Consider the following 26,087-nt stretch of genomic DNA (forward strand, 5'->3'; position numbering starts at 1 on the left):
GTCTTGGCGGTCCTCAGGCTGAGGAAGATGCTGCTGCTGAACTCATTCAATGTCAGTGGAAGCCAGTCTTGATGTAAGAAGGGGTCCCATCTTCGGGCTGGGATTGAATGGGAGCCTTAATACCTTCCCCTGAGACCCCCTCAGTGGCATCTGCCTCTCCTGGAGCCCCTCTGGCAGTAGGCCTCTTGGACACCCCTCCTGCTTCAAAGGATTTGTGGGGGTCACCCAATTGACCCTAGGCATCTTGCTTGGCCTACTGCAGGGACTGCTGAGACAGGGTCACAGCTGTGGTAAGCAGGAAGGAGGAATTGGGAGGCCTCCGGGGTCCCCTGTGTGCAGTGTGGCCTCTGGCTCTGGCAACCCATTCTGTAGGGCCAGGGGCTAGGGTGTCTGGCTCTCCACACCTGGATCTTAAAGCACTGGGCAGCAATGGCTTCTTACCCTAGCCATGGTGTGCCCAGCCTGAGCGATCAGCTGCACACTAGGTCGGCAGCCAGGGGCACACTGTGAAGGTTAACAGCCCAGTTCAGACCCAGGTGTGGTGGACACAGCAAAGCCACCTCCCAGGGGGCGCAGAGAAACCTGTCTGAAGGGAAGTGTCTCCCTGACAGTGGCAACCCTGCCAGTGACTCCCCTGGGCAGGAATCCCACAGCAAGAACCGGGAGCAGTGCGAAGGGGGCGGTGGCCCTTCCCAGTGGCAGGATGGGCAGCTGCCAGGGCCCGCAGCACATAGGAAGGCGGTGTGTGTGTGTGTGTGTGTGTGTGTGTGTGTGTGTGTGTGTGTGTGTGTGTGTGTGTGTGTGTGTGTGTGTGTGTGTGTCTGTGTGTGTGTGTATCATTTCAGTGACCCAGGAGGAAGAAGAGGTGAAGAAAGAAAGACGGGCAGGGAGCAGGAGGCCGGTAGCAGAAAGAGGAGGCCGGGTGGGCCTTGGAGCAAGCGAGTAGCGGCGCGGGCCAAGGCAGGACCATCAGCCAAAGCTCCCTGCGCCCCTGGCCCGGAGCCGGGCAGGGTGGCGGCTGTGGGTGGGGGCTTCGCAGCGTGGCTCCCTACCCACCACCAGACCGCTCCCATGAGCGCTGGCTCTGGGCCGTGGAGCTAGCAGTGGCCTGCACCTGCAGGAGCTGAGCTGCACCGAAACCAGGGGTTCCTAGGGGCCTGGCCCTGCGTTGAGTGAGGGTTCCTGCAGCCCACTCAGAGGAGAGGCGCTGCAAGGAGGTCTCCAGGAGTGGAGGGGATGAGGGAAAGGTGCCACGGGACTCGTGTGGTACTTGTGGAAAGGGGCTGGGTCGCCTGGGAAGGGTCCAGGGATGTGGTTGGTGCCGAACTCTTCTTAGGTCCTTGCCCAGAATCGCCCAGGTCGGATTGCTGAGTCCTGAAGGGAAAGGGCCTGGGTCGGACAAACCACCCAAGCTGTCCTTTGGGAGACTGGGATCCGCGTCTGAGAAGGAGACCAGCCTCCGAAGACCAAGTCTGGGACTGCCAGGAGCCTGGGCCTATGTGCATGGGGCAGGGGCCAGGGGCCACAAGGTGGGCTGCAGGTTCTGGAGGTTCCAAGGAAGGGAGGAGGGGCGGCGAAGCCTCCCAAGCACTTGCCCTTGGGTCCCAGCCGGCTATGCCCCCCACCTCCATCAGCCACCTAGAATAGATACCCACACCCCATTGGAAGCTTGGGAGGCCCTTTTCAGCAGTTTGGTGGTAAGATAGGCTTACACCTGTGATTCTATTTATGCGTCTGAAGCCTATAGGATCACAGTTCAAAACTACTCTGGGAAGGAAAGCCTGAGAGGTACTATCTCCAATTTACCAGCAAAAAGCTGGGGTGGAGGTGTGGCTCAGGTGATAGAACACCAACACCAATGGTGAGCACAAAAGCTGAGCAAGAGTGTGAGGAATTAAAGTGCCAGTACCAGTACACACACACACACACACACACACACACACACACACACACACACACACACACACACACTACCCCAAACCACATCTGGACATTCTTCAATTCTGAATTTAATTCTGAAGATGTTTTATTGGTGGTGAGGTCTGTGAATCTGTGTTTTGAAGTTGATCACCAGCTGTGTGTGTGTGTGTGTGTGTGTGTGTGTGTGTGTGTGTGTGGTGTGTGTGAGAGAGACAGAGAGACAGAGACAGAGAGAGAACGAGAGAGCGAGAGCGAGAGCGAGAGAGAGAGAGGGAGAGAGAGGCTGCACTATCTGGAAGTTAAGGCCTCAGTGAAGTATCTCTGGGGCAGTGGTCAGCATGAGAAGAACCTTGAATCTTCATAAGTTTTGCAAATGTCCTTCAGGGTGGTGCTAGAGTAACAACAGAGAAACAAAACCTGCTCACTGCACTGTCCCTACCGAACCACTTTATAACAAAAAGGCAAAGCAATTAAGGGACAAACTGGGTGAGAAGGCTGCCTTCTTGCTGAGCCCGACTAAGGATTATCCTTGAACATGGATGTTTTTTTCAATGTGCTTCCTGCAAAACTGTCTCCATGAATGCAGAAATGGCAGCAAAGCATCCTGACATGCAGGTATAAATACAAACAATGTACTATAATTTTGATTTTATTTTAGTCTTACTCATTATATAATTTCCAATTCCTTCATGATGTTTGCATTTTGCTGCACCTGCCTTGATGTTTCAATCAACATTTCTTCTTTGGGAATGTGGAATCTAGAGCAGAAAATTGGTAAATGTGTTCTGCATGTGGCACACATATCCACACATTTCTGACATAGCTAGTGTTTTAGTAACTATTTTGTTGGAATAGGAATAAGCCTTCAGTATCTTGTTGCTTCTCACAATAAGTAATGTTGTATGTATTACCAATACTGCCATGTACAGGTGAGAAAAGTATGTATAGAAACTACACTGAGATAATCCCAATATCTCTCAACAGATATGTAGTAGAACTAGAACTCCAACCCAAAGAATTGGTGGTAAGAATTTGGCCAAACTGTTTCCCCAAAAGTAGATGTTGACAACTTTGAGGAGTTCCAGAAAGTTAAACTAACATCCTAAGTGGTAGAGTTCCTGTGTTACAAGCGGGAAGTCCTTATTTCAACCCACAGCACCACCACAGCTACCACAACCACAGTCAACAACAGAATGCAAATCACAAAGAAGGATAAGCTACCTATCTTAGGTACTCAACCAGAGCCAAATGATATATAAAATACTGGAAGATTGGAAGGCACACTCTGAAATAGGAATGAAGACAATTACCTGTAGCTAGAGTTAATGATATTCTACTTGATACATAGTTTGCATTTTATATAACAGATATTTTTTGAGTGGTAATGGGATTTCTACTCAAGGACTCACATTTATTAGGCAGGGCTCTACCACTGAGCCAAAGCACTAATCTTTTAGCATTTTTTTTTTTTTAGATAGTGCCATTCTTCCTGCTTACCCATATTCCTGACATAGGCATAGTTTTAACTCATCAACACAACATAAATGCAAGGAGATCAAAGTAATTGGTGGCAATACTTCACCTATGAATCATTTCCTATCTATAAATGTAGAGGAAAAATATATTTAGATAGATTTCACAAGCTAGTGACATTTAAGTAAAGACATGGAAGAAGTGTACAGTTTAATAGACTTTACCATACAAGTATTTGAGGTGAAGTGTTTCTCATTGCTTATGATCTCTTGGGTATCATTTCTGAAGTGGCTTTCTTTTTTTGCTTCTTATTGATGAATTTTTTTAATAGATTTTATAAACTTCTTTATACATCTAGCTTTTCAGACCTTTTTCAAAAATAAGCATTCACATAGACAGGTGCTGGAACCTGCAAATGCAGCACTTGAAAGCTGACCTCAAGGCCAACCTGAAAGATACAGTAACATTTCATCGCTTTATTTTTTAGAGAAACTCAGCAAAATGAAATTCCAGTTTATTGTTGGATAACACTGAATCACACATACATCAAACAAGCAAAAAATAAAAAATAAAATTGGAAAAAAGAAACCTTTTTATGTTTGGCCATTTTAGCCATCTCATTCAAATCAACTACTTTATAGTCCAGGTAACCATATACACAAAAATGTTAGTGGAATGTTCAGAATAAGATGGTTGTTGTGGTTATTTACAAGTATTTTTTTCTCCTCTGAGATTATAATGAACATTATCACACCAGAAGTAGTCAGAAGTAGGTCAGAATGCTCTGAAGGTTGGTTTGGTCATCATCTGAGATCATTAAAAATGGCTGACCCCTACCACTATGTACAAAATATAAAATGTAAATAAAAAATACAAAACTGACAAAAAAGCGTTCTTTATAGGAGAGAAAGTTATAGAGCTCTCAGAATGGTTTTTCTTCTTACTGTAATTAGGTACATTTCTACATATTCTAATCAACTCAAATTATCTGTTATTGCTTCTGTCATGATCAGGATAATATGATTTCAGTTAAGTTACACATTTTATATGAACTGCTACATACGTTATTAAAGTATGAAAAAGCAATGTGTTCTTAACACTACCTTCTAAAGCTACCAGTTCTAGCTCACATGTGACTGATTTAAAGATATGTAGATACAATTAAATTCTGAATATATACACACATACAGATGTGTATATATATATGTATATATATATATATATATATATATATATATATATATATATATATATATATATGTTATCCTTCTTTTTGCCTCCAGTAAAATTCATGGCAATCATTTTTATGTTTTTAAAAGGAGATGTGAAACATATATTTATGAGCCCTCAGAGGGATTTATTAAACATACTGGTTTCCCCAGGAGTCTAGCAAAAAGGACTGACTCTCTCATTGTTAAAGTAGATCATGGATTTACGAAGTGTATCGGCTCTGGGATCTTTCTCTAGAATATGTTTGCTGTGGAAAACAAGTGAGTTAGTTTTGTGTGTGTGTGTGTGTGTGTGTGTGTGTGTGTGTGTGTGTGGTTTTAGGTGAGCATGTTTACAGAAAATTAACTTATTTTATAATAATTAAAAAAATGTGTCTCTTACCCTGGTCACATAAAAAATTCCTAATTTAGGTGATCATGTTTACAGAAAATTAACTTATTTTATAATAATTTAAAAAATTGTGTCTCTTAACCTGGTCACATAAAAATAATTTTTTGATAAATTTAACATAAATGGCTCTACTGAGCAATACATAAAAATATGTACACTATTAATCAGTAACTAATGTAGATTTAAAAACCTTTTATTATACATGCAATTTGACAGACAAGAGTCGTGGTAGCGGGAATTTTAACATTCTTCATAACCTTAATTGATAAGCAGTAACCAGCCAATTAGCGAATTTAAGCAATCAAACATTTACAATTTACTATTAGAAGAATAAGAACAACTCTAGCATAGCTTTATTAAAACAATGTAATTAAGCAAATTCTAAATGGATAACTGGATAACAATAATAATTAAGAGATGTTTACTTTTAGAGGAATCATTCTATATTTATTCTTATATGTAACACCTTTATGTTTTCCCAACAATTACAGCTTTGTAGAAAGAACAAACAAAACAAGACAAATCCTGAAGTTGGTAACTGTTTCACATGATTTTCAAAACTCATTGGCATCATCATTCTCTCAGCACTAGTATATAACCAAAATTATCATGAAAAATACAACTTAGTTTTTGTGCCAATCCCTAGACTTACTCTCAGGCATTGCCTGCTGTTCCTGAGCTCTTGTGCTCAAAGCTACTGCTATACTACTTGAGCCACAGTTCCATTTTTCTGGCTTTTTGGGGATTAATTGGAGATGAGTATCACAAATTTCCTGCTTGGGCAGGAATCATATCTCAGCCTCTTGGGTGCCAAAGATTACATTTGCATGAGTTAATCAGATGTTATCTAAAATAAGAAAACAAAATCACAGAGAGTAATGTGGCAGTGAGTCTAAGCATTACTGATTAATTTATTTACTTTCATGGATTCCTTTGGAAATACAACTGCTTTGTTCATATTCCTTCCTATTTTACAGCTTAGTATGTCTCTCATGACACAAAAGTAAGTGGTAGATATGGAGAAATTTGACTGTAGGTTAATATGAGTCAAAGTCAGTAGGACACACAAGTACATTAAACGTAGTCTCTTTTCTTTTTCATTTCCAGATCAGATTGGCTGAATGCTTAGTTTGTTAGATTCATATAAAAGTCTTCAAAATCAACAATGGAGTATATTCATCTTTTTTAACTCTCAGAAAGTACAAACATCCTCAGTATGTAGTAAAACATCTTGAGTTCTTTGTTATAAAAATGTTACTCAAGTGAAATGTGCCTCAGACAGACATTTGTGGAGAAAAACCATAGAATACTAAGAAAAAAAAATGCCCATATTGTTGATGTAAAATTATGTGTTTAAAAAGTTATTGTTGTTGGGTGATAGTGGTTCACACCTGTAATTGTAGCTACTCAGGAGGGTGAGCTTTGAGGAACATGGTTCAAAGCTAGCCTGGAGAGGAAACTCCTGTGACTCTTATCTCCAATTAACCACCAGAGAAACAGAAGCAGTGCTGTAGCTAAGTGGTAGAGCACTAGCCTTGAGCAAAAAAGCCCAGTATGACACCTAGGCCCTGAGCTCAAGCACCTGGACAGAAAATAAAAAACTGTTACTGTAATTGAAGCTAAATTCAATTTTCGGATAATGATTCAACTTTTAGCCTGGAACTACTTCTCTTTATACTTATAATGATAGATGGATGTTTCCTCAAAACATTCTTAAATATTCAACTAGTATACCCAGAAAAACAAGTGTGTGCTATCAGTCCATTCTTATGCAATGTTTACAAACTGGGATGAAGAGCCTATTTACATGAACATTCCTGTTGAGAGAATATATTTTCACATGTATGGGTAAGAAACTATAACGTCTCTATCACTTAGCTGGAGATATAGAATCGGTGAGTGGCTCCATGGTACAGTACGTACTTGGCATGGAGTTGGTAATTCAGAAAAAAATAAATAAAAACTAAAAAGTTAACCTCAATAGGATCATCCTTATTTTTTCCCTCAATCATAGAGTGGCATGATTTGGTAGTGTGGAGACATTAGTATTTTATGAATGATACATTCTGTGATGTTTTAAAAGCTAGAATTCATTCTTGCTGTATATCTATGTTGTAAAAATAATTGGATCTCTAAAATCAAATAGGTAGCTTTCTTCAATTGAAACAATAATACAAAGTACATATGTGCTTATCAAAAATTGTATCTCACCAGTACAACCAAACAATTTTAATATGTCTATACCTTTTTCCTTTAAGAAGGATCTACTTGGACTTGATTTTTGGATTTTTTCCAATATTAATACAAAACTACAACTTTTCCATTCACATTTTTTCAAATTATAAGAAAAGTGAATTTGTTCTAGTTTATTTATCTTACCCCAGTCCCAGTTCTTCCTTTTGTTGTTTGGTATTTGTGTTATATTACAATAAGTAATAAAACTATGTGCAGGAATTAAACAGGGCTATGAAACCAATTTATTTCTGGACTATAGAAGTATAATATCCTTATGAAGTCCTGGATGCTTGAACATCATCATTCAGTAGTTGAATTTTATGCTCTAGTTCAATACACAGCAGTATTTAAATGGATCCTTTGATTAACAAGAAAAGTAATTTGATTGCTATGAATTCTCCAGAGACTGGTAGAAAAAAAAAGAGTGGAGAACATAAAAATATCCATTCTACCATTCCAGAAATGAATCATCATTTTCACCTAACAAATTGGTGGAATATTAAAGACAGAAACAACTATTCTAGTTTTAGAATGGTGAACTACAGGCGGTTTTTAGGATTTTTGTGCAATAATTAAAGACACTTGAACAGTGGAAGTTATGTTTTCTAGCATTTCATTCTATCAAATGATAGACTCTTGTCAATTCACCTTGATTTGCCAAAGATTTGTTTTCCTAGAAAAAAAAAATAGACGGTAATTGTGATTTATTTTGCCTTGTACTACTTACTTCTATACCTGTCATTACTGGAGAATGTGTTACCATAATATAATGAGGCATAGAAATTCAAGGGGAATCATACTGTTCTATAACTCATGAGAGTTATAGAATTTACAAAAGGACCTTGATAGATGTAAAAATGTATACAAGTGGGTCAGGAAGGTGGCTCAGTGGTAGAGTGCTTGCCTTGCATGCATGAGGCCCTGGGGTCAATTCCTCAGCACCACATGAGCAGAAAAAAAAAAGACAGAAGTGGTGCTGTTGCTCAAGTGGTAGAGTGCTAGCCTTGAGGTGAAGAGCTGAGGGGCAGCGCCCAGGCCCAGAGTTCAGCCCACGACAGGACACCCCCCTTCCCCAAAAAAATGTATACAAGTTATAAGATAATTTTTACATGGAAGAAAATCTCTAAGTTCATTAATAGTCATTTAATTTTACTTAGTTTTGCATAGTGTAGTAAAAAAATAAGAAACAGAATTAGGCTCAGACCATTTTGAGCTTCCTCTCTTGAATCCATTGTGTTGCCTTTGTTCACTGAGATGCTTGTTTTGTGTGTATATGTAATTCCATATGGTAGCTTAGAAGTAAATATTAAAGTGATTCTGTTTTAAAATACAGATTCTTCTTGTGCTATAATATATAACACTAAATTATCTTTAGTGGGCTTTTAAAACTATTCATAAGACTTTGGGCATTGAACACTTAGTCATTCCTGTAATTCAAGAATACAGTCCTAAAAATTTTATATAAATAGATTCCTATTAGGAAAAAAACTGAACCAAGACTTGCTTTTACTAAGGGTCTGGACATTTATGCATTTGCTAATGTGCATTGTGTATAATACAGATTAGTCAATATGAAAATATTAAGAAATAGATATTTTATATATATATATATATATATATATTCTCTTAAATAGCCAGTTGGTGAAAATATAATTTCAATCACCATTGACATTGTTTTGCAAAAACTATACATATTTATGTTTGGAAGGAAGATTGACTTTGAAAACATACTTAACCAAATAAGCCTAGTACAAAAGACCACAACTTTTCTCATCTTGCCTGATAATCATCCTGATTCACCATGGTAACAACAATAAGGTGAGTGATATTGAAGCATTTACATTCAATCCAAACTGGAGCTTTATCATGTGTTTCCCATATATCTACCTATTATTCTCTTCCAGATGACTATCATTGCAAAGTACACATCTGATGACAGGATTATAGTATGTTGCCACCCTTTCGCGGACATTCCATATGGACACCCTAAACCCATCCCTTCACCAGTTCTGTGCATAATAATGAAGAAACACATCATCAAGTGCTGAAAACCAGATTGAAGGTAAAAAAATCAACACTTTGAGCAAGGACTCATGATAGAACAATTTATCAAAATGTTCCATACTACTAAGCATCATTGATATCTTCATGGACAGTTCAGTTTCATTAGAAACTGAATCCTCCAAAAAACACAATATCCAGGTTTTCAGATGAATCAGAGAGAAAGAGAGAGACAGACAGACAGAGAGGGTTATCCTGTGCTTCATTTGCTATTTGAGCAATGCAATCTGGTATACTGATTAATTGGGTATAAAGAAAAGTAATATGTTCTTTCATTAAAAAGTAATGATAATCACTGGAATATATACTTAAAATGAGTAAATCTTGTAGTGCATTACTTATAGTCAATATAATACACTATTATATAATTTTTCATATTTCTCTTAAATTGAAATTACCTATAATAAATTGATTTGTTTTAAAATAGTTTTCTATCCAGGAAATGGAGAAAAGTATAGTTTTGTTGTACCAGCTAACTGCTTGATCATAAATATAGTTTACTTTAAAACAGTTCAGGACATACTGAAAATCAGATTCACTATAGTTTTGAAATATCCTAAAACCCTCTATTTAGATTTATGTACAAGTTGTTATGTCAAAAAACGAACTTTACAACTTTGGCCGGGGGTGGGGGGGTTGGAGGAGGAGATGGGAAGGGATGGGAAGGGGAAACAAAGGAGGGGGCAACAATGCTTGTACTCATTATCTTGCCCATGTAATTGTAACCCCTCTGTACGGTATTTTCACAATAAAAAAAAATTATGTTTTCGCTGCTTCATGTGCTTGGACACTTGAGTACTAGTCTGCTTTAGGTGGACTACTCATAAAAACATTCCTGAATTATTTATATTTTCTTCATTCTATTAAATATTAATATTTTCTAAAGACATCCCTTTCTAAGGTCTCACTTTTACTAATGAAATAATATTTTATTTCAAAATTTTCTAAAAGTTTGGATTGAGTCACCAATTCTTTTCTTCCAGCTCTTCCACTGTGATATGTAATTATTTGGCCAATACTTGATACTTGAGGGAAAGAAAATTATCTGTCAACTGCAAAAACTTACTGGCACCTTTTGCATTATTTTCAGTGATGGTATAGGTTTTCTGAAAAATTAGGATAACTCTTTTCTGATTTTATGCATTGTACTTGCTCAATGATAGCAAATTTTACTCTGCCCTATAATTTTCAGAGAATTTTCCTTCTCAGGATCACAGAAGCTGCAAAGGCAAACTCATTGCAAAATATTACTAAGATGATCTCCAAGGAGAGGAGTTTGGATGCCTTAAAACTTTTTCCTTTTAACCAGAACAAATTAATTAAACTATAATAAAATCGTTCAGATGTACGTACCTTACACACATGTATTAATTAAAGTGGGAGTAAGTGGAGTAACATTGTCCAAGAGGAAATAGAACTCATTACCTGACTTATGAAACTAACTCCTGTATACAGTACCTTAATAATCAAAATAAAACATATTAAAATATTTCACAATGAAATCCACTCTTTATAACTAATATGTAATAAGAAAAACAAAATACTTATAAAAATAAATTTCCTTTTTTGTCAGGATATAAGATGAAGTATAAAAGTCTCATATAGATAGATATATGTATATATATCTATATTTGTTCATGAGCACATTTGGGGAGAAATTTGGCACTTTACCTTAGAATTGAAAGTTCTGCAGCAGTTTAATAGAGAAATTTCAGAATTTATACCCAAAAGTATTCAAACAAAATTAAATAGTAATACTAATGAAAATCTTTAATAACCAGATACGAGAAATGACCTCGTAAAACAATAATACAACTTTTGATTTGTTAGAAATATCTGTGTACTATCAAAAATGTATAATTTTTATTATTAATTTTAAATATAATTTTACTTTTAAAGTAAATTGTATTACTATGGTTATATATGTATGTATGCATGCATGCATGCATTTATATATATATATATATATATATGCAGAACATTGTTGTTTTATCTATGTCTCACATCAGGCTTCCTAGGTCCAGTCTCAGGCCATAGTCAACAAAATTACTTATTTACTGGCATAGGCAGGACCAATTTAAGAAAGTCCCAGGCACACAGCAAATCAGAGAGGCTTGACAAATGAGATGACACAAAATTATTTATTTAGTAATTATTGACATAGACAGGACCATTTTAAGAAAATCCCAGGGCACAGCAAGTCAGAGAGGCTTGACAAATGGGATTATATCGAACTTAAAACTTTCTGTCCAGCAAAGAACATAGCTACTTTTAAGACCTTTATCAGGCATCTCTATAATGGCCTAATATCCAATATGTGCTATACAAACATTAACTTCTCCCAAACAAATGATACAATCAGTAAGTAGGCAAAGGAGCTACATAGAGGCTCTTACAAATAAGGAAAAATAACCAATAAACACATGAGGAAATGTTCACCATTTGTGGCCATTAAGAAAATATATACCAAAACAACACTGAGATTCCATTTTACCTTAATATTGGTTAACATGAAAAATTTGTACAATAACTGATGCTTGCAGGGATGTGGGGGAAAGGAGCCCTATTACATTATTGGTGGGAATGTAAACTAGTACAACCATTCCAGAAGGCCATTTGGAAATTTCTCAATTAAACATTAAAAATTAAACTTCCTTTTGGTCCATCTATACCACACTTTGGCATCTTTCTAGTTCATTACAAGTCAGGATATAATAAAGACACTTGCACATCCATGCTCAATGCTACTCTATTCACAATAGCCAAGTTATGAAAACAGCCTTAATGCCCTAAAATAGATGAGTGCATCAAGAAACTATGGCATGTTCACACAATGCAGATTTACTCATCCATTAGAAAAAGTATCATGTCATTTGTAGGAAAATGGGTAGACATAGAATAAAGAAATTATGTTAAGTGAACTCAGGATTAAAGATTAAAACGCCACAGGTTTTGTCTCATATGTTAAAGCTACAGCTAAAATACAGCTAGGTATGGTAACACATAGGGCTCAATGCGTTTACTCACAAACTGACTAAAGGAGAGTGTAATTAAGGGAGGAATCCAAAGGCATAACTACTTGGAACAACTAACGTAGTATTTATCAAAATGAATACAAAGTAATGGAAACATTTTTTTCTGAGGGGGAAGGAGAGCAAAGGAATGGAGGCAGGAAGCATGAATAAATGAAGTCTTTTTATTCAGTGTGTACTGTGTAAAAATAAACTAATTTGTGGATAGGACCAGGAAGTGAGAAAATGGGGGAGAATGGAAAATAGGGTGATATTGTCAAGAAGCATCATTTTCATAACCTGACTTATAGAATTGTAACCCCTTTGTAAATCTACTCAACAATACAAGAAACTTCTTAAGAAGTAGATAACATCCTTTAAAATAGAAATTTTTAGCAACTACTCTTATTTCCTTAAGAAACGCTTAAGGTTGAAGTGGCTCTGTAGCTCAAGTGGTAGAGTGCTAGCCTTGAGCTGAAGAGTGCAGGGACAGCCCTCAGACCCAGAGTTCAAGCCCCACAACCGACAAAAAAAAATCTAGAAACTTTTTTTTGAGGGGGGGAGTCCGGTCGTGGGGCTTGAACTCTGGGCCTGGGTGCTGTCCCTCAGCTCTTCAGCTCAAGGCTAGCACTCTACCACTTGAGCCACAGTGCCACTTCCAGCTTTTTTTTTTTTGCTTATGTGGTGCTGAGGAATCGAATCCAGGGCCTCACGCATTCAAGGCAAGCACTCTACCACTGAGCCACCTTCCCAGCCCTAAAATCTAGAAACTCTGAAGGTTGAAATGAAGAACCCAGACATGTACCTAGCTATGCAATCAGAAAGCCAGGAGGATCTTTTTTTTTTTTTTAAACCTCTACTTTACCAACCAAGTGGCTATTATAGTCCTACCTCTATGTATTTGTATCTGTTATCCCTTGGATTTCTGTAAGTCTTTAAATTAGCTTTTGGTCCTTATTCTTTCCATGTTCCTAATTTTTTATATTACTGCCAGTATTGTTTTTAACAAAATCATGTCTTAATTGTGTTTTGGTATAATTACCTGTAGGGAGATGCAGAAAAGGTTGGTAGATGCTTAAACCATAGGTGAATAAATATGTTTAAGCCCAGTGCATGATGCAGGATTAAGTAACACTAAGAAGCAATTTCTCACACATTTAACAAACTAAATTTAAGTAAGGGCAGCTTGTACTGAAGAAAATCCAAGTCATTGTATTGAAACTTAAAAAAAAAGTACTATCAGTTATGCTAGAACATTAAGTTAAAAAAAAACCTTAACACAGAACTTATATACTTTAGAATATGCTCATCAGCAAAACAGTCCACATGTTTTCAGAGACGGATACCTGTCCCAGTGATTATCACTGAAACAATACCCAAAATGTCAAATATAGCCTGGGAATCAATCCATCAGCAGAGAACCACTGTTATATTGTCAATTGTACATATGAACAAATATTAACCCTTCTATTTATCTGTAGTACCAATTTTGATTGTTTTCTGTTCATTATAGATTTTGCTATACAAAATATAAATTTTCAGCCAGGTGCATGTGGCTCACGCCTGTAAACCTAGGTACTAAGGAGGCTGAAATCTGAGGATCACAATTCCAAGCCAGCTGAAATCTGAGGATCACAATTCAAAGCCAACTATGGCAAGCAAGTACATAAGACTATTGTCTCCATTAACTACCCAAAATACCAGAATTGGAACTGTAGCTCAAGTGATAGAGCACTATCCTTGAGTGGATAAAATTCAGGAACAGTGCCCACATCCTGAGTTCAAACCCCAGAAAAATTAAATTTTGAGTTAGGCAAAAGTGCCTCATCTCTATAATCCTGCTAATCAAAATACTGAATTAGGAATGTGGACTGAAGCCTCTTAAGGCTGGAAAATGCTTGAGACCCTGGTCTTTATTTAACCACCAAAGAAACCAGAAGTGGAGTTGTGACTCAAGTGGTAGAGCACTGCTTTGAGTAAAACTTAGAGACAGTGTTTAAGCCCAGATTTCAAGCTGCAGGACTTGTACCCCATATCACTAAATGTATTACCTTCATGATCTCTGTTCCACAAAATGCGGGACAAAAGATGACAGGACAAATTTTATTCCTGTGCACATTTGTAATGAACAAGGACTAGTATCTTTCCTTAGATCTCCCACATTCAAAAAGTGAACTGGAGCTAGGCGCTGGTGGCTCATATCTGTAATCCTAGATACTCAGGCAGCTGATACCTGAGGATCATGGTTCAAAGCTAGCCTGGGCAGGAAAGTCAGTGAGAGTCTTATCTCCAATTAAGAACCAGAAAACAGAAAATGGCACTGTGGCTCAAGTGGTAGAGCATTCACTCACTTTGAGCTGAAGAGCTCAGAGACAGTGCCCAGGCCCAGATTTCAAGCTCCACGAGCAACCAAAAAAAAAAAAAAAGTGAACTGGAAATAGTAAGTTGTGTTAAATGACATGGATCATACATAAAATCGGAAACAAGGGAGACTTTAGGGGAGCAGTGGAGAAACTGATGATCTCATTGCCTTGGCTCAAACCACTGATATTTTCCCACCTATTACTCCCTAAACCACCTTGGAGATTCTGACTCTAGTCCAAAAGTGCCAGAGCTTCTGAGGAGGTTATAACATTACCTTGGCAAAACATTCTTTCTTATAAAAGATACAAATCAATAACTTCACTCTCCATTTGTCAAGCCTGGAAGTAATGACCATCATTTTGTCCAAATCCTTTGGATAATATTCAGGTACATTATCCCCATTCAACACCATGACAGGATAAGAAATGATGGGTCAGTGAGTGTCCAAGAGTAGAAAATGGACACCTACCTTACCTTTACCATGTAAGATTTCTCTAAATAACTTATCTTCTTATAATTTGGGTTTCGTTCCTATGTGAATGCTCTAATGCTTGAAGGTTGACTTCTTGTTGAAAAACATCCTCTATTCCTTAAAATTACAGGGATTCTGTCATGTGTTCAGATCTCTAATACCAGTTTATATTCATAAAGTTTCTCTCTGTATGTTCAATGATGTACACTGAAGACGGACTTCTTATTACAAACATTGTACTCTGTTACATTCATTAGTTTTCTTTGATGTTTAGTTTTCTAGTTCTCTGATACATAGTGAGATTTGACTTCTGGTTGGAAGGCTTTCCACATTTTTTATATTTATAACGTCTCTCTCCTGTGTGTGTTCTCTGATGCATATTAAGGGTTGACTTCTGTTTGAAAGACTTTCCACATCTGTTACATAAATAAGGCTTTTCTCCTACGTGTATTATATGATGAATACTGAGCCATGCCTTCTGGGTGAAACACTTTCCACATTTGTTACACTTATAAGGTTTCTCGCTTTTGTATACGCTATGATGCAAACTGATATATGCCTTCTGGGTCAAAGATTCCACATTTGTTACATTCCCAATGCTTCTCTCCCGTGTGTGTTCTCTGATGCACACTGAGGTGTGACTTCTGCTTGAAAGACATTTCACATTGCTTACATAACATTTCTCACCTATGTGGATTCTCTGATGCAAACTGAGCTGTGTCTTCCAGGTGAAAGACTTTCCACATTTGTTACATTCATAAGGTTTCTCACCCATGTGAATTCTCGTATGGCTGCTGAGGTATGACTTCTGCTTGAAAGATTTCCCACATTTGTCACATTCGTAAGGTTTCTCACCTGTGTGAATTCTCTTATGTCTGAGAAGAGCTGATTGCTGAGTGAAGGACTTTCCACAAGTGTTACATTCATAAGGTTTCTCACCTGTGTGCGTTCTCTGATGAACAGTAAGGTCTGCCTTCCGAGTGAAAGACTTTCCACATTTGTTACATTCATAAGGTTTCTCTCCTGTATGAATTCTCTTATGTGTACTGAGATCTGACTTCTGGATGAAGGACTTTCCACATTTGTTACATTCATAAGGTTTCTCACCTGTGTGCATTCTCTTATGCATGATGAGTGATGACTTCTGGGTGAAGGATTTTTTACATTGATTACACTCATAAGGTTTCTCACCTGTATGTGTTCTCTGATGAATAGTAAGGCTTGCCTTCCGGGTGAAAGACTTTGCACATCGGTGACATTCATAAGGTTTCTCTCCTGTGTGAATTCTCTCATGTGTGATGAGTGATGAATTACGAGTGAAGGACTTTCCACATTTGTTACATTCATAAGGCTTCTCACCTGTATGAATTCTCTTATGCCTATTGAGGGGTGACTTCTGCTTGAATGACCTCCCACATTTGTTACATTCATAAGGTTTCTCTCCTGTGTGTGTTCTCTGATGAATACTAAGGTGAGCCTTCTGGGTGAAAGACTTTGCACATTTGTTACATTCATAAGTTTTCTCACCTGTGTGAATTTTCTTATGCCTCCTGAAAGTTGATGAATTAGTGAAGGACTTTTCACATTTATTACATTCATAAAGCTGCTTGCCTACGTGAGTACTCTGATGAACAGTAAGGCTTGCTTTCCGGGTACAAAACTTTCCACATTTGTTACATTCATAAAGTTGCTTGCCTATGTGAGTACTCTGATGCTTGCTGAGCACCGATTTCTCAGTGAAAGATTTCCTACATTCATCATATTCACAGGGGTTCTCTCCTTTGTGAATTTGAGGTCGGAAAGACAGGTCTAACTTCTGACAGACAGATTTTGCACATTTGTTATACTCATCAGACTTCTCCTCTACATATCTGCTCTGAGATTTTGTAAGGTGTATTTCCTTACTGAAAGATTTCTCACATTCACTACATGTACAAGGATTCTCACATGTGTGCATTTCCTGATGTGTAGTGACTGTTGATCTGAAGTAGACTGTTTTCTCACATTTAGTACATTCAGATATTTGCCAACCTCCCTGAAGCATTTTTTGCCCGATGAAGGCAGACTTATCTCTATATTCATTATTGCTATAGAAGATCTCTCTCTTTAGGCAATTGTGCCTAAAGAATTTGCTCTCGGAGTTTAATACCTTTCCTTCTCTACCATATTCAAAATACTGCTTGTCATTTGGACTCTCATAATGCTCCAAACAGCCGAGGTATTGTTCAACTACATGAGAGACATTAGGCCTATAGGAAGCATGCATCTCATCAGACTCACTACAGAGAAGCATGTTCTGACAGCCAATGAACTCCTCACTCCTCATCCTTAAGTTCTCATTATACCTAATCTGTTTTGGCATATGTTTTGAGCTCAAATGAAAGGTTCTTATTAATTTCCCTCTTTCCTCTACTGCATTGCTCTTGGTAGCCGATACTTCACATGGACATTTATCTGGACTTTCCTGGTATGTCTTAGTCACATCTTCCATTTCTTGGACATCTAAAAGAAGAAAAATGACTGAAATAGATACATTTCTTAATATAAAGATAAGACATTTCCTCCCATTCTAATTACTAGCCATTTTAAAGTATCAATACGAGAAATTGATTTATGACAAATATATGCTTTTTTCCTTCCTTATACACTACTGATATTTTACAATTCAAAGTAACTTTTTTATAGTTTTGTTAAGTTATAGGGGGTTAGTTTCTTTTATTTTCTTGAAATAATTTATATTTTGTGCTGCTTTGCTTCTCAACCAGTAGTTTAAGAACAGGAATATTTTCCAGATTAATTGGCCATAAGAATGTTTTATAGATCCCTTTGCCTTTCATCTAAGCAGGAATGGGTTGTTTTTTTGTTTTGTTTTCTTTTTTGGTCATGAGGCTTGAACTCTGGGTTTGGGCACTGTCCTTGTGCTCTTCAGCTCAAGGCCTGTGCTCTACGACTTGAACCACAGCACTACTTCCGGTTTTCTAGTGATTTATTGGAGATAAGAGTCTCATGGACTTTCCTACCCAGGCTGGCTTTGAACTGCAATCCTCATATCTCAGCCTTCTGAGTAGCTAGGATTACAGGCATGAGCCACCGGTGCCCGGCCGGAATGGTTCGTAAGAGTAAGGATTTATACCAATTTCTTCACTTCTAACTTCTTACTAAGAATTATTATAGCTTTCTATGGGGATTTTTTAAATCCCTTTTTCTCCATCTTAGAGAAAGTCTCATCCAAATTCCTTTCCTGAAACTCCTGGTCCAAAAGACCATAGAAAAGATACTCCAGCTCACCACCCATGTAACTATATTCTCTAGAGTAAAAGCTTTGGTTCTGATTCCCAGTCTCTGCCCATCACAACTGATAAGCTTTTTTCCTTATCTGAGGAGAACAGCCCTAGTGTCCTTCTTACTTCCTGGTACATGCATACTCATAGTTCTACAGTTTTGTTTTTTTTTTTTGTCTGTCGTGGGGCTTGAACTCTGGGCCTGGGCGCTGTCCCTCAGCTCTTCAGCTCAAGGTGAGCGCTCTACCACTTGAGCTACAGTACCACTTCCTCATAGTTCTACAGTTTTGTTTTTTTTTTAAAAAATGATTTCCACAAAGAGAAAGGAATATTGCTACCTTTAGCTCTATTCCCACACAAAATTCAATACATCTCCACATGAATTCCTGATTCATATGTCTTTGAGACAAAGGATCACCTACTTCTTGGACACACATGTGACTCAGGAGAATTAGGAACATTATTGCTCAGTATAGCTAAACATAGACATACCAACTGGGCTCTGGCTCCAACACCATTGTGCAAGATACATGAACTTAATCTACCTGGGAAATTCTTGTTCAGGGTTTCTCCCATCCATGGTTCTGCACCTTGCTCCAGCTTGACAATCAATTTAGGTTTAGGAACACAGTGCCCTGTTAATAAGATAAAGTGAGAATCAGTAGGGTACTGATGGCTCACACCTGTAATTGTAGCTACTCAGGAGGCTGAGATCTGAAGATCGTGGTTTAATGCCAACTCAGGCGGGAAAGTCCGTGAGACTCTTATCTCCAATTAACCACCAGAAAACCAGAAGTGGCACTGTGGCTTAAGTGGTAGAGTGCTTGCCTGAGCTGAAGATTTCAAGAACTGTGCCGAGGCCCAGAGTTCAAGCTCCACAACCCGCCCCACTCGCCGAAAAAAAAAAGGATACAGAGAAAACTATTGTTCATGCTGGGTCATCCTTTTTTTTATTGATTTCAGACATCCTGGTATATGGGGTTGCTCCTAAACCTAGTTTCTCATTTCTTACCCGCTCCATGGTTGACTTTCCTTATTAATACCAGCTTTGGATATTAACTACCACCTTTAAACTAGTGATTTTCAAATCACAGTTCCAGTAGTAACATACATTTTATTCTAGATTATATATCCACCTATAACAATTGCCTTAAGTTTGAGTAGACAGTCCCTTGTTAATGTAACATTGTTACTATTTTTGTCAAACTGCTGACATGGCTTCTTGAAGAATTACAGTAAAACTGCCTCAGAGTTACATAATCAAGTTGAAGTTTTTCTTAGAAATAAGTGATACTTCCCATGGACTGGAATCTTAGATGTACATAGCACTGTAACTGATTCATATATCTACTAAGAACAAAGCACTTGACCTTGTGTGTTAATGTAACTTTTGCTCACCCAAGGATACTAGGTTGCTATAGGTCTCCAGCATTACATCCTTATACAGGGTCCTTTGAGCAATGTCCAGGTCCTGCCACTCTTCCCAGCTGAAGTCCATAGCCACATCATCAAATGACACCAGATTCTGTAATGGCAAATATCCATCAACTAATTAGCCCAAGTCATTAAATACCAAGTCTGTAATTTCATTCTTCTCCATGTATACTTTAGTCTTACATAAAATGTTTGGTGATTTCTCTGTTATCTATAGAGTTGGAGAAAGAAAAATCAAAATAGAAATATTTGCCTCTAAGAAGTCAAGCATCTGGCATGATGACACTAAGTATAAGTAAGTAGGTACCTTATTATGCTAAAGTGTACTACACATCAGGGTAACAATGCAGTGAAAAAACTATTTTTTTCCTGCATTTTCATATTCTGCCTCATTGAAAAGCCTACTTAGATCTTCTATTCAGTTTATCACAAGGAAAAATACCGCATTATGAGATAAACCAAAGCACTGTCTTGATAAGTGTTAAAGGGAGCAACAATACTCAAGAATTGAATTAATGACTAATTTAGCACTTACAAGATATAACTTAGTTCCTACAATAAAAATTGTTGTTATTGAATTTCTAAAGATTAATGTATAATCATAGGTGCCCTGATACTTCCTTCCTACATAAAAAGGAACTCCTAGCACGTACTTTTGTGAACACCACCTACCCCATACAATATGGAACATAGGTGAGAGGGGAATGTTTCTTGATCAGATTTGAATTTTAATAGGTTTTCATGGGATGGAAAACAAACGGATAGAGTTTTAAGAAACATTCAAGATGACAAAAACAAAAAACAAAAACAAAAAGTGAAGCCTAACTGCCATAAGCAGGACAGAGAAAAACAAGAATAAAAAGGGATGGGATCTAAAATACAGAAGAAAAACTTTACAAGTTGGAATGAAATATAATTTGTTGTGCAAAGGCTAAATGGAGAGATGTTTTTACTCCCACATTGAACCATATTACAAATGAACAATGGCCAACAATCCTTCCAATCCAGCCATGCTTCACAACACCAGAAATGAATGCTGACTAACACACAAAAAGGAAATATATCTGTAAAGTGTTGAAAGAAAATAACCTTCAATTCACAATCTACTTGTCAGAGGAACTCTTCTAAAAATGTAGATTGAAGATATTTTCAGAGAGAGATAATTCATCAATAGTATATCTACACTTAAAGACTGCTACAAGAAGTTATCCTGGTTCAAGAAAATAAAAAAAGGTGCTAAGTTAAATACACATCAGTTAAATGGCAAATGTGTAGGTAGCATAAAGAATATGTTTTATATAATTGCTCTAAAATGAATTTTCGAAGGAAAAATTACAGCACCATATTCGTGATTTACAATGCATAAAGATTCAATTTTTATAGACATAAATGCATTAAAATAAAGTATATGGGGGCTGGGAAGGTGGCTCAGTAGTAGAGTGCTTGCCTCACATACATGAGGCCCTGGGTTCGATTCCTCAGCACCACAGAAACAGAAAAAGTTGGACATGGTCTTGTGGTTCACATGGTAGAGTGCTAGCCTTGAGCTGAAGAGCTGAGGGACAGCACCCAGGCCCAGAGTTCAAGTCCCACAAACCAAAAAAATAAAGTATATGGACTAGGGATATGGATCTGTTTATTTGTATAAATAAAGATAATATGAAATAAAGATAATATGAAAAGAAATAAACATCAGCCCAAACAGTATGACCACAGACACAGACCACTGATAACAGACAGATCATATATCTAGATAATAAAAGTTGTATGCTGAAAAACAAAGTCTCCAGACATTTTTAAAAAGCCATCAAATTTTATTTTTTATTCCATCATTGCTATTGGAGAAATAATTCTTTGCTTAATAACTGATAGAACAAAATGACAAAAAGTCATTTTGAAACACATACACAGGTGATATTATCTTAACCTCTTAACCTAACTGCTGTTTATAAAAGTTGTGTTACATTTACCAAGACAGACACAAGTAAAAATAAAGTATTAAGACAAACCTTGTAGAAATCAGCATGAGAAATAAAGCTGTAATTTAAAATACATTAAAATTAAACAGTATAGTTCTAATGATCTAAGGGAGAAATAAACATCACAGGAAAATTAGAATGGATCTAGAACAAAATGTATTCCAGTATTGGGATTTATAGTATATATTAAAGGTTGCCACTCTCTTACCTATGGAGTTCTGCTGGCCTAGACTACATGCTTAGTAAAAAAACCTACCACAGTTAGAACAGTTATAGTTATTAGGAATAAAATACAACACCTGCTTTGAAACATGAAATATGTGAGTATAGGTTGAATATTAATTTCTTTTTTTTAATTGTGAAAATACCATACAGAGGGGTTACAATTACATGGGCAAGGTAATGAATATACTTTTTTTTAATTTTTTTTTATTGTGAAAATACTGTACAGAGGGGTTACAATTACATGAACAAGATAATGAGTACATTTCTTATCAAGCATTGTTGCCTCCTCCTTTGTTTCCCCTTCCCATCCCTTCCCATCCCCCCCCCCCACCAAAGTTGTAAAGTTCATTTTTGGATATAACGTCTTATACATCTCATTGTTGCAATGGTTCCACCTGTATCTTTAGTTAAATGATTTGTTTTTTCCCTTCCCCTCCACAAATTATACCGACATCAAATACAGTGAAAGCAGGGGAGGCACATACAAAGCAACAAAGAAATCATCTTATAAATACGTTAGAAACAATCGCAAGAAAGAAAAAACATTTGAGTCCTCACCTTGGGGTTCATTTCACCTAACATCAACTTATCTGACCATTTCTGCTTGTCTCAGACATATACTACTTACTACAAATATTAAGTGAATATTAATTTCTATATAAACCAGTAGTATGGGCTGTGAAGGTGGCTCACAGTGGAAGAGCGCTTGCCTTGCATGCATGAGGTCCTGGGTTCGATTCCTCAGCACCACATAAGCAAACAGCCAGAAGTGGCACTGTGGCTCAAGTTGTAGAGCACTAGCCTTGAGCTGACGAGCAGAGCGACAGCGCCCAGGCCCAGGCCCCATGACCAGACCCCCCCCAAAAAAAATAAACCAGTAACAGTCTCATATTATTGTAGTATCCAATTAACTGTTAATGTTAAATGTTCAGGTAAGAAAAACTGAAACAAAACATAGGTACAGTTGCTTCTGGTTCAAGACTGTTATCCTACCCTAGCTACTAAGGAGGCTGAAGTCTGGAAGCCAGTGAAGACAACTCAAATTAACCAGCTAATAAACAGGCTGGGGGCATGGCTCAAGTAACAGTGTCAGTAATGAGTGAGAAATCTGACTGTGAGGGCTGTGAGTTCAAAGCTCCAATACTGGCATAAGAAAGGCATGGTGGAAGTAGGTGTTATCACATGAGCTTCTGAGTTAGAGACCAAGTATGGCCACATAGCAAGTCCTCATCTCAACATAAAGAGAAAAAAAGATGAATAGTGGGGGGAGGGGGAGAGAGGGATGAGGGCAGGGAAAAGATAGAATAAAAGATGAGACGAACAGAGTAGAGAGGAAGGGAGAAGAGATAAAGAGAAAGGAGGAAGAAAAGAGGAAGGAAGAAAGCTTCATGACATCAGATTTGACAATTACTTCTTGAATATGACACCAAAAGTGCCTCACACAAAACCAAACAAGCTTAAGTGCATACAATAAAACCTTGCACATCAAAAGGCACTATCAACAAAGAGAAAAAGTATCTCACTGTATGAAAAAAATCTGCATATATATCTAAATAGATTAATAATCACAATTAATTAGAAAATATAAAACAAAATCCTATAATTACCCCCACACACAAATCTGATTTTATTTTTGTGTTCAAATGGCATGCCTATTTGTTCAGTACATCAAATAGGATGCAAGCATGGTCATGACAAATATATAGAAATATGCAGATCAACATAAAAACAGTAATTGACTTTCAATGGAGGGAATTCTTTTTCATGTTATAACAATATACGCCCCAAAAGAATCTCTTCCTTAATTATACTTTTTAATAACATAAGGGTAAATGGATTAAGTGGCAATCAGCTTGCCATTTTTCCTTAAGAATAAAACTCCACCTCTATTAATCCATGCCAGTTAAAACACTAAAACTAAAATGTATAAATAAGTGCAAAAGAAGATGAAGTAGTTACTTTTTCTGTATGAACAGTCCAGAGAAAAGTATTTACTACAAATATAGCAGGCAAACAGACTGATCCATCTACAATGTAGCATACTAAATTTCAGTCTCAAATTATGCTAAATGCTCATCATGAATATGACATACTTTGATCCATGATGTGGTTCAATACCAATATAGATCACAATTTGTTAAAAAAACACAAAGATCACTGTTGTCTTTTGGTTGGTTTTAAATACACACACACACACACACACACACACACACACAAGCTACGTATATGTCCACATACAAAGAAAGGGTTTCTCAGAAGGACTTTACAAAAAGTAGTCTGGAGTGCACCTGTTAACATGAGGCTGTCCTCAACAAGGTGCTGGGTAAACCAAAGAACACGGTATTTTAAAGTGTCATCTAATTCAATGATAGCAGCCTGGTTCCCACAATAGTAAGAGTAATTGGGTGCGCTAAGAATGGTAACCATACTCTAACCATGGCACCAATGTAACCCTCTAGTGTGAGATGAGTATGAGACTGTTGGCATGGTTAAATATTTCAGAAATGTCTTGTCCAAATGTATAGCCAAAACCATATGCTGAAATAGCCCATCAACCACGATCATCTGGATCCAACCATAACAGTTCACACGTCAGCCTTTGGGTGGAACTTCCTGTTAGTGATCCAGAGCTCTTATATGAGCCATGTATTTATGGATGGAGGGAGGCCACCATGAAGGCAGAGCAAAATATTTGTCCACCTACGAAAGCTAAGTGGAAGATAACCAAATAAATCTGTAAAATATTCCCAAATATTGGCATATCTATACTTCTGTAGACATTTGTCATACAAGCCATAAATGAGTATTTGTAGTCTTTCATGATTTCCTCTCAATATTGTAATACATTCAGGATATGGAATCTTTAATGCTATAAGAAAAGTCTCCACAGAGTAATAACCTCAATCTACATAATTACCCATGATATATAGTTTGTATCTGGTCATGGAAGTGGTCATGTACATCTCCACAGATAATGACAACAAACTTCTTTCACATTTGATACTTTTGTTAAAATGTCCTTAGCTTTTGCACACAGCATCAACACTTAGCTCTCACTGAGCTGTTTCCACTAGTTCAGCTGCTTGACCCACTGGGTCTAGCTCCTTGATGAATGCCTTATCATCTACTGCTACTGGCTCCCTGGCAAACTTCCCACAAGCTGTCCCCAGGGACTATAGCCTCTCCAATGGCCATTGGCCTTAGCCAGCTCCCAGCAAGAGAACAAGCTTGGTTGCCAGTCCTTGCCCTGCTCAAGTCCAGTGGGTGGCTACAGGAACCTGCCTCCAAAGTCCAGGTTGCGAGCTTTAAGGGTGGTGAGCAGCACCGCAAAACGTGAGGCAGAGTGTATTTCCTCAGGACAGCTCCTCCTGGTGATGGCTGCCCACCTCCTCTACCACTGCTTATTTCTACAGACTTTCAAAATTTGATTTTAATAGGAGGGGAAAAGATTGAAAAAATATTTCTAAAAGGAATATAGACAAAAATAAAAAGAAGTTCATATCTGCAATAACAAGTATATGTCTGAGACAAACAGAAACTGTCAGACAAGTTGATGTTATGTGAAATGAACCCAAGATAAGGATTCAAAGGTTTTTTTTCTTTCTTGTGATTGTTTCCAACATATTTATAAGATGATTTCTTTGTTGCTTTGTATGTACCTCCCCCAGGGTATAAGCCCTACTTTCACTGTATCTGATGTTGGTATAATTTGTGGAGGGGAGGGAAAAAACAAACTGTTTAAATAGGGTTACAGGTGGATCCATTACAACAATGAGATGTACAAGATGTTATGTCGAAAAATGAACTTTACAACTTTGGCAGGGTGGGGGGTGGGAGGAGATGGGGATGGTGGTGGCAGGGAGGTGTAGGGGTGTGGGGGTAGAGAGGGGAAGGGATGATATGAGGAAACAAAGGAGGAGGCAACAATGCTTGATAAGAAATGTACTCACTATCTTGCCCATGTAATTGTAACCCCTCTGTATGGTATTTTCACAATTAAAAAAAAAAAGGA

General features: G+C 37.6%; 1 protein-coding gene across 1 annotated transcript; it reads right to left on the reverse strand.

Annotated features, from left to right (window-relative positions):
- Positions 1-2,587: 2,587 nt before the first annotated feature.
- LOC122122029 (zinc finger protein 2-like) lies at positions 2,588-24,502 on the reverse strand. The gene is made up of 6 exons (XM_042696198.1): positions 24,314-24,502; positions 19,836-19,962; positions 16,684-17,658; positions 16,348-16,515; positions 15,564-16,179; positions 2,588-2,678 (listed from the first exon to the last, which is right to left on the reverse strand). The coding sequence occupies exons 1-6, from the start codon at positions 24,500-24,502 to the stop codon at positions 2,588-2,590; spliced, it is 2,166 nt and encodes a 721-aa protein (XP_042552132.1).
- Positions 24,503-26,087: the final 1,585 nt, after the last annotated feature.

The sequence above is a fragment of the Dipodomys spectabilis genome, unplaced genomic scaffold, assembly GCF_019054845.1.
Source record: "Dipodomys spectabilis isolate Male_0828 unplaced genomic scaffold, ASM1905484v1 ptg000201l, whole genome shotgun sequence".
Classification (NCBI taxonomy): domain Eukaryota; kingdom Metazoa; phylum Chordata; class Mammalia; order Rodentia; family Heteromyidae; genus Dipodomys; species Dipodomys spectabilis.

Excerpts from the sequence above, each read along its gene's own strand:
- LOC122122029 (XM_042696198.1), bottom strand. The coding sequence starts at position 24,502 with ATGGTTACCATTCTTAGCGCACCCAATTACTCTTACTATTGTGGGAAC. Across the intron at positions 17,659-19,835 it reads TAGCAACCTAGTATCCTTGG|ATGTCCAAGAAATGGAAGAT; the intron begins GTGAGCAAAAGT and ends TTCTTCTTTTAG. Across the intron at positions 16,180-16,347 it reads TCATCAGAGAACACATACAG|GAGAGAAACCTTATGAATGT; the intron begins GTGAGAAACCTT and ends GAATTCATACAG.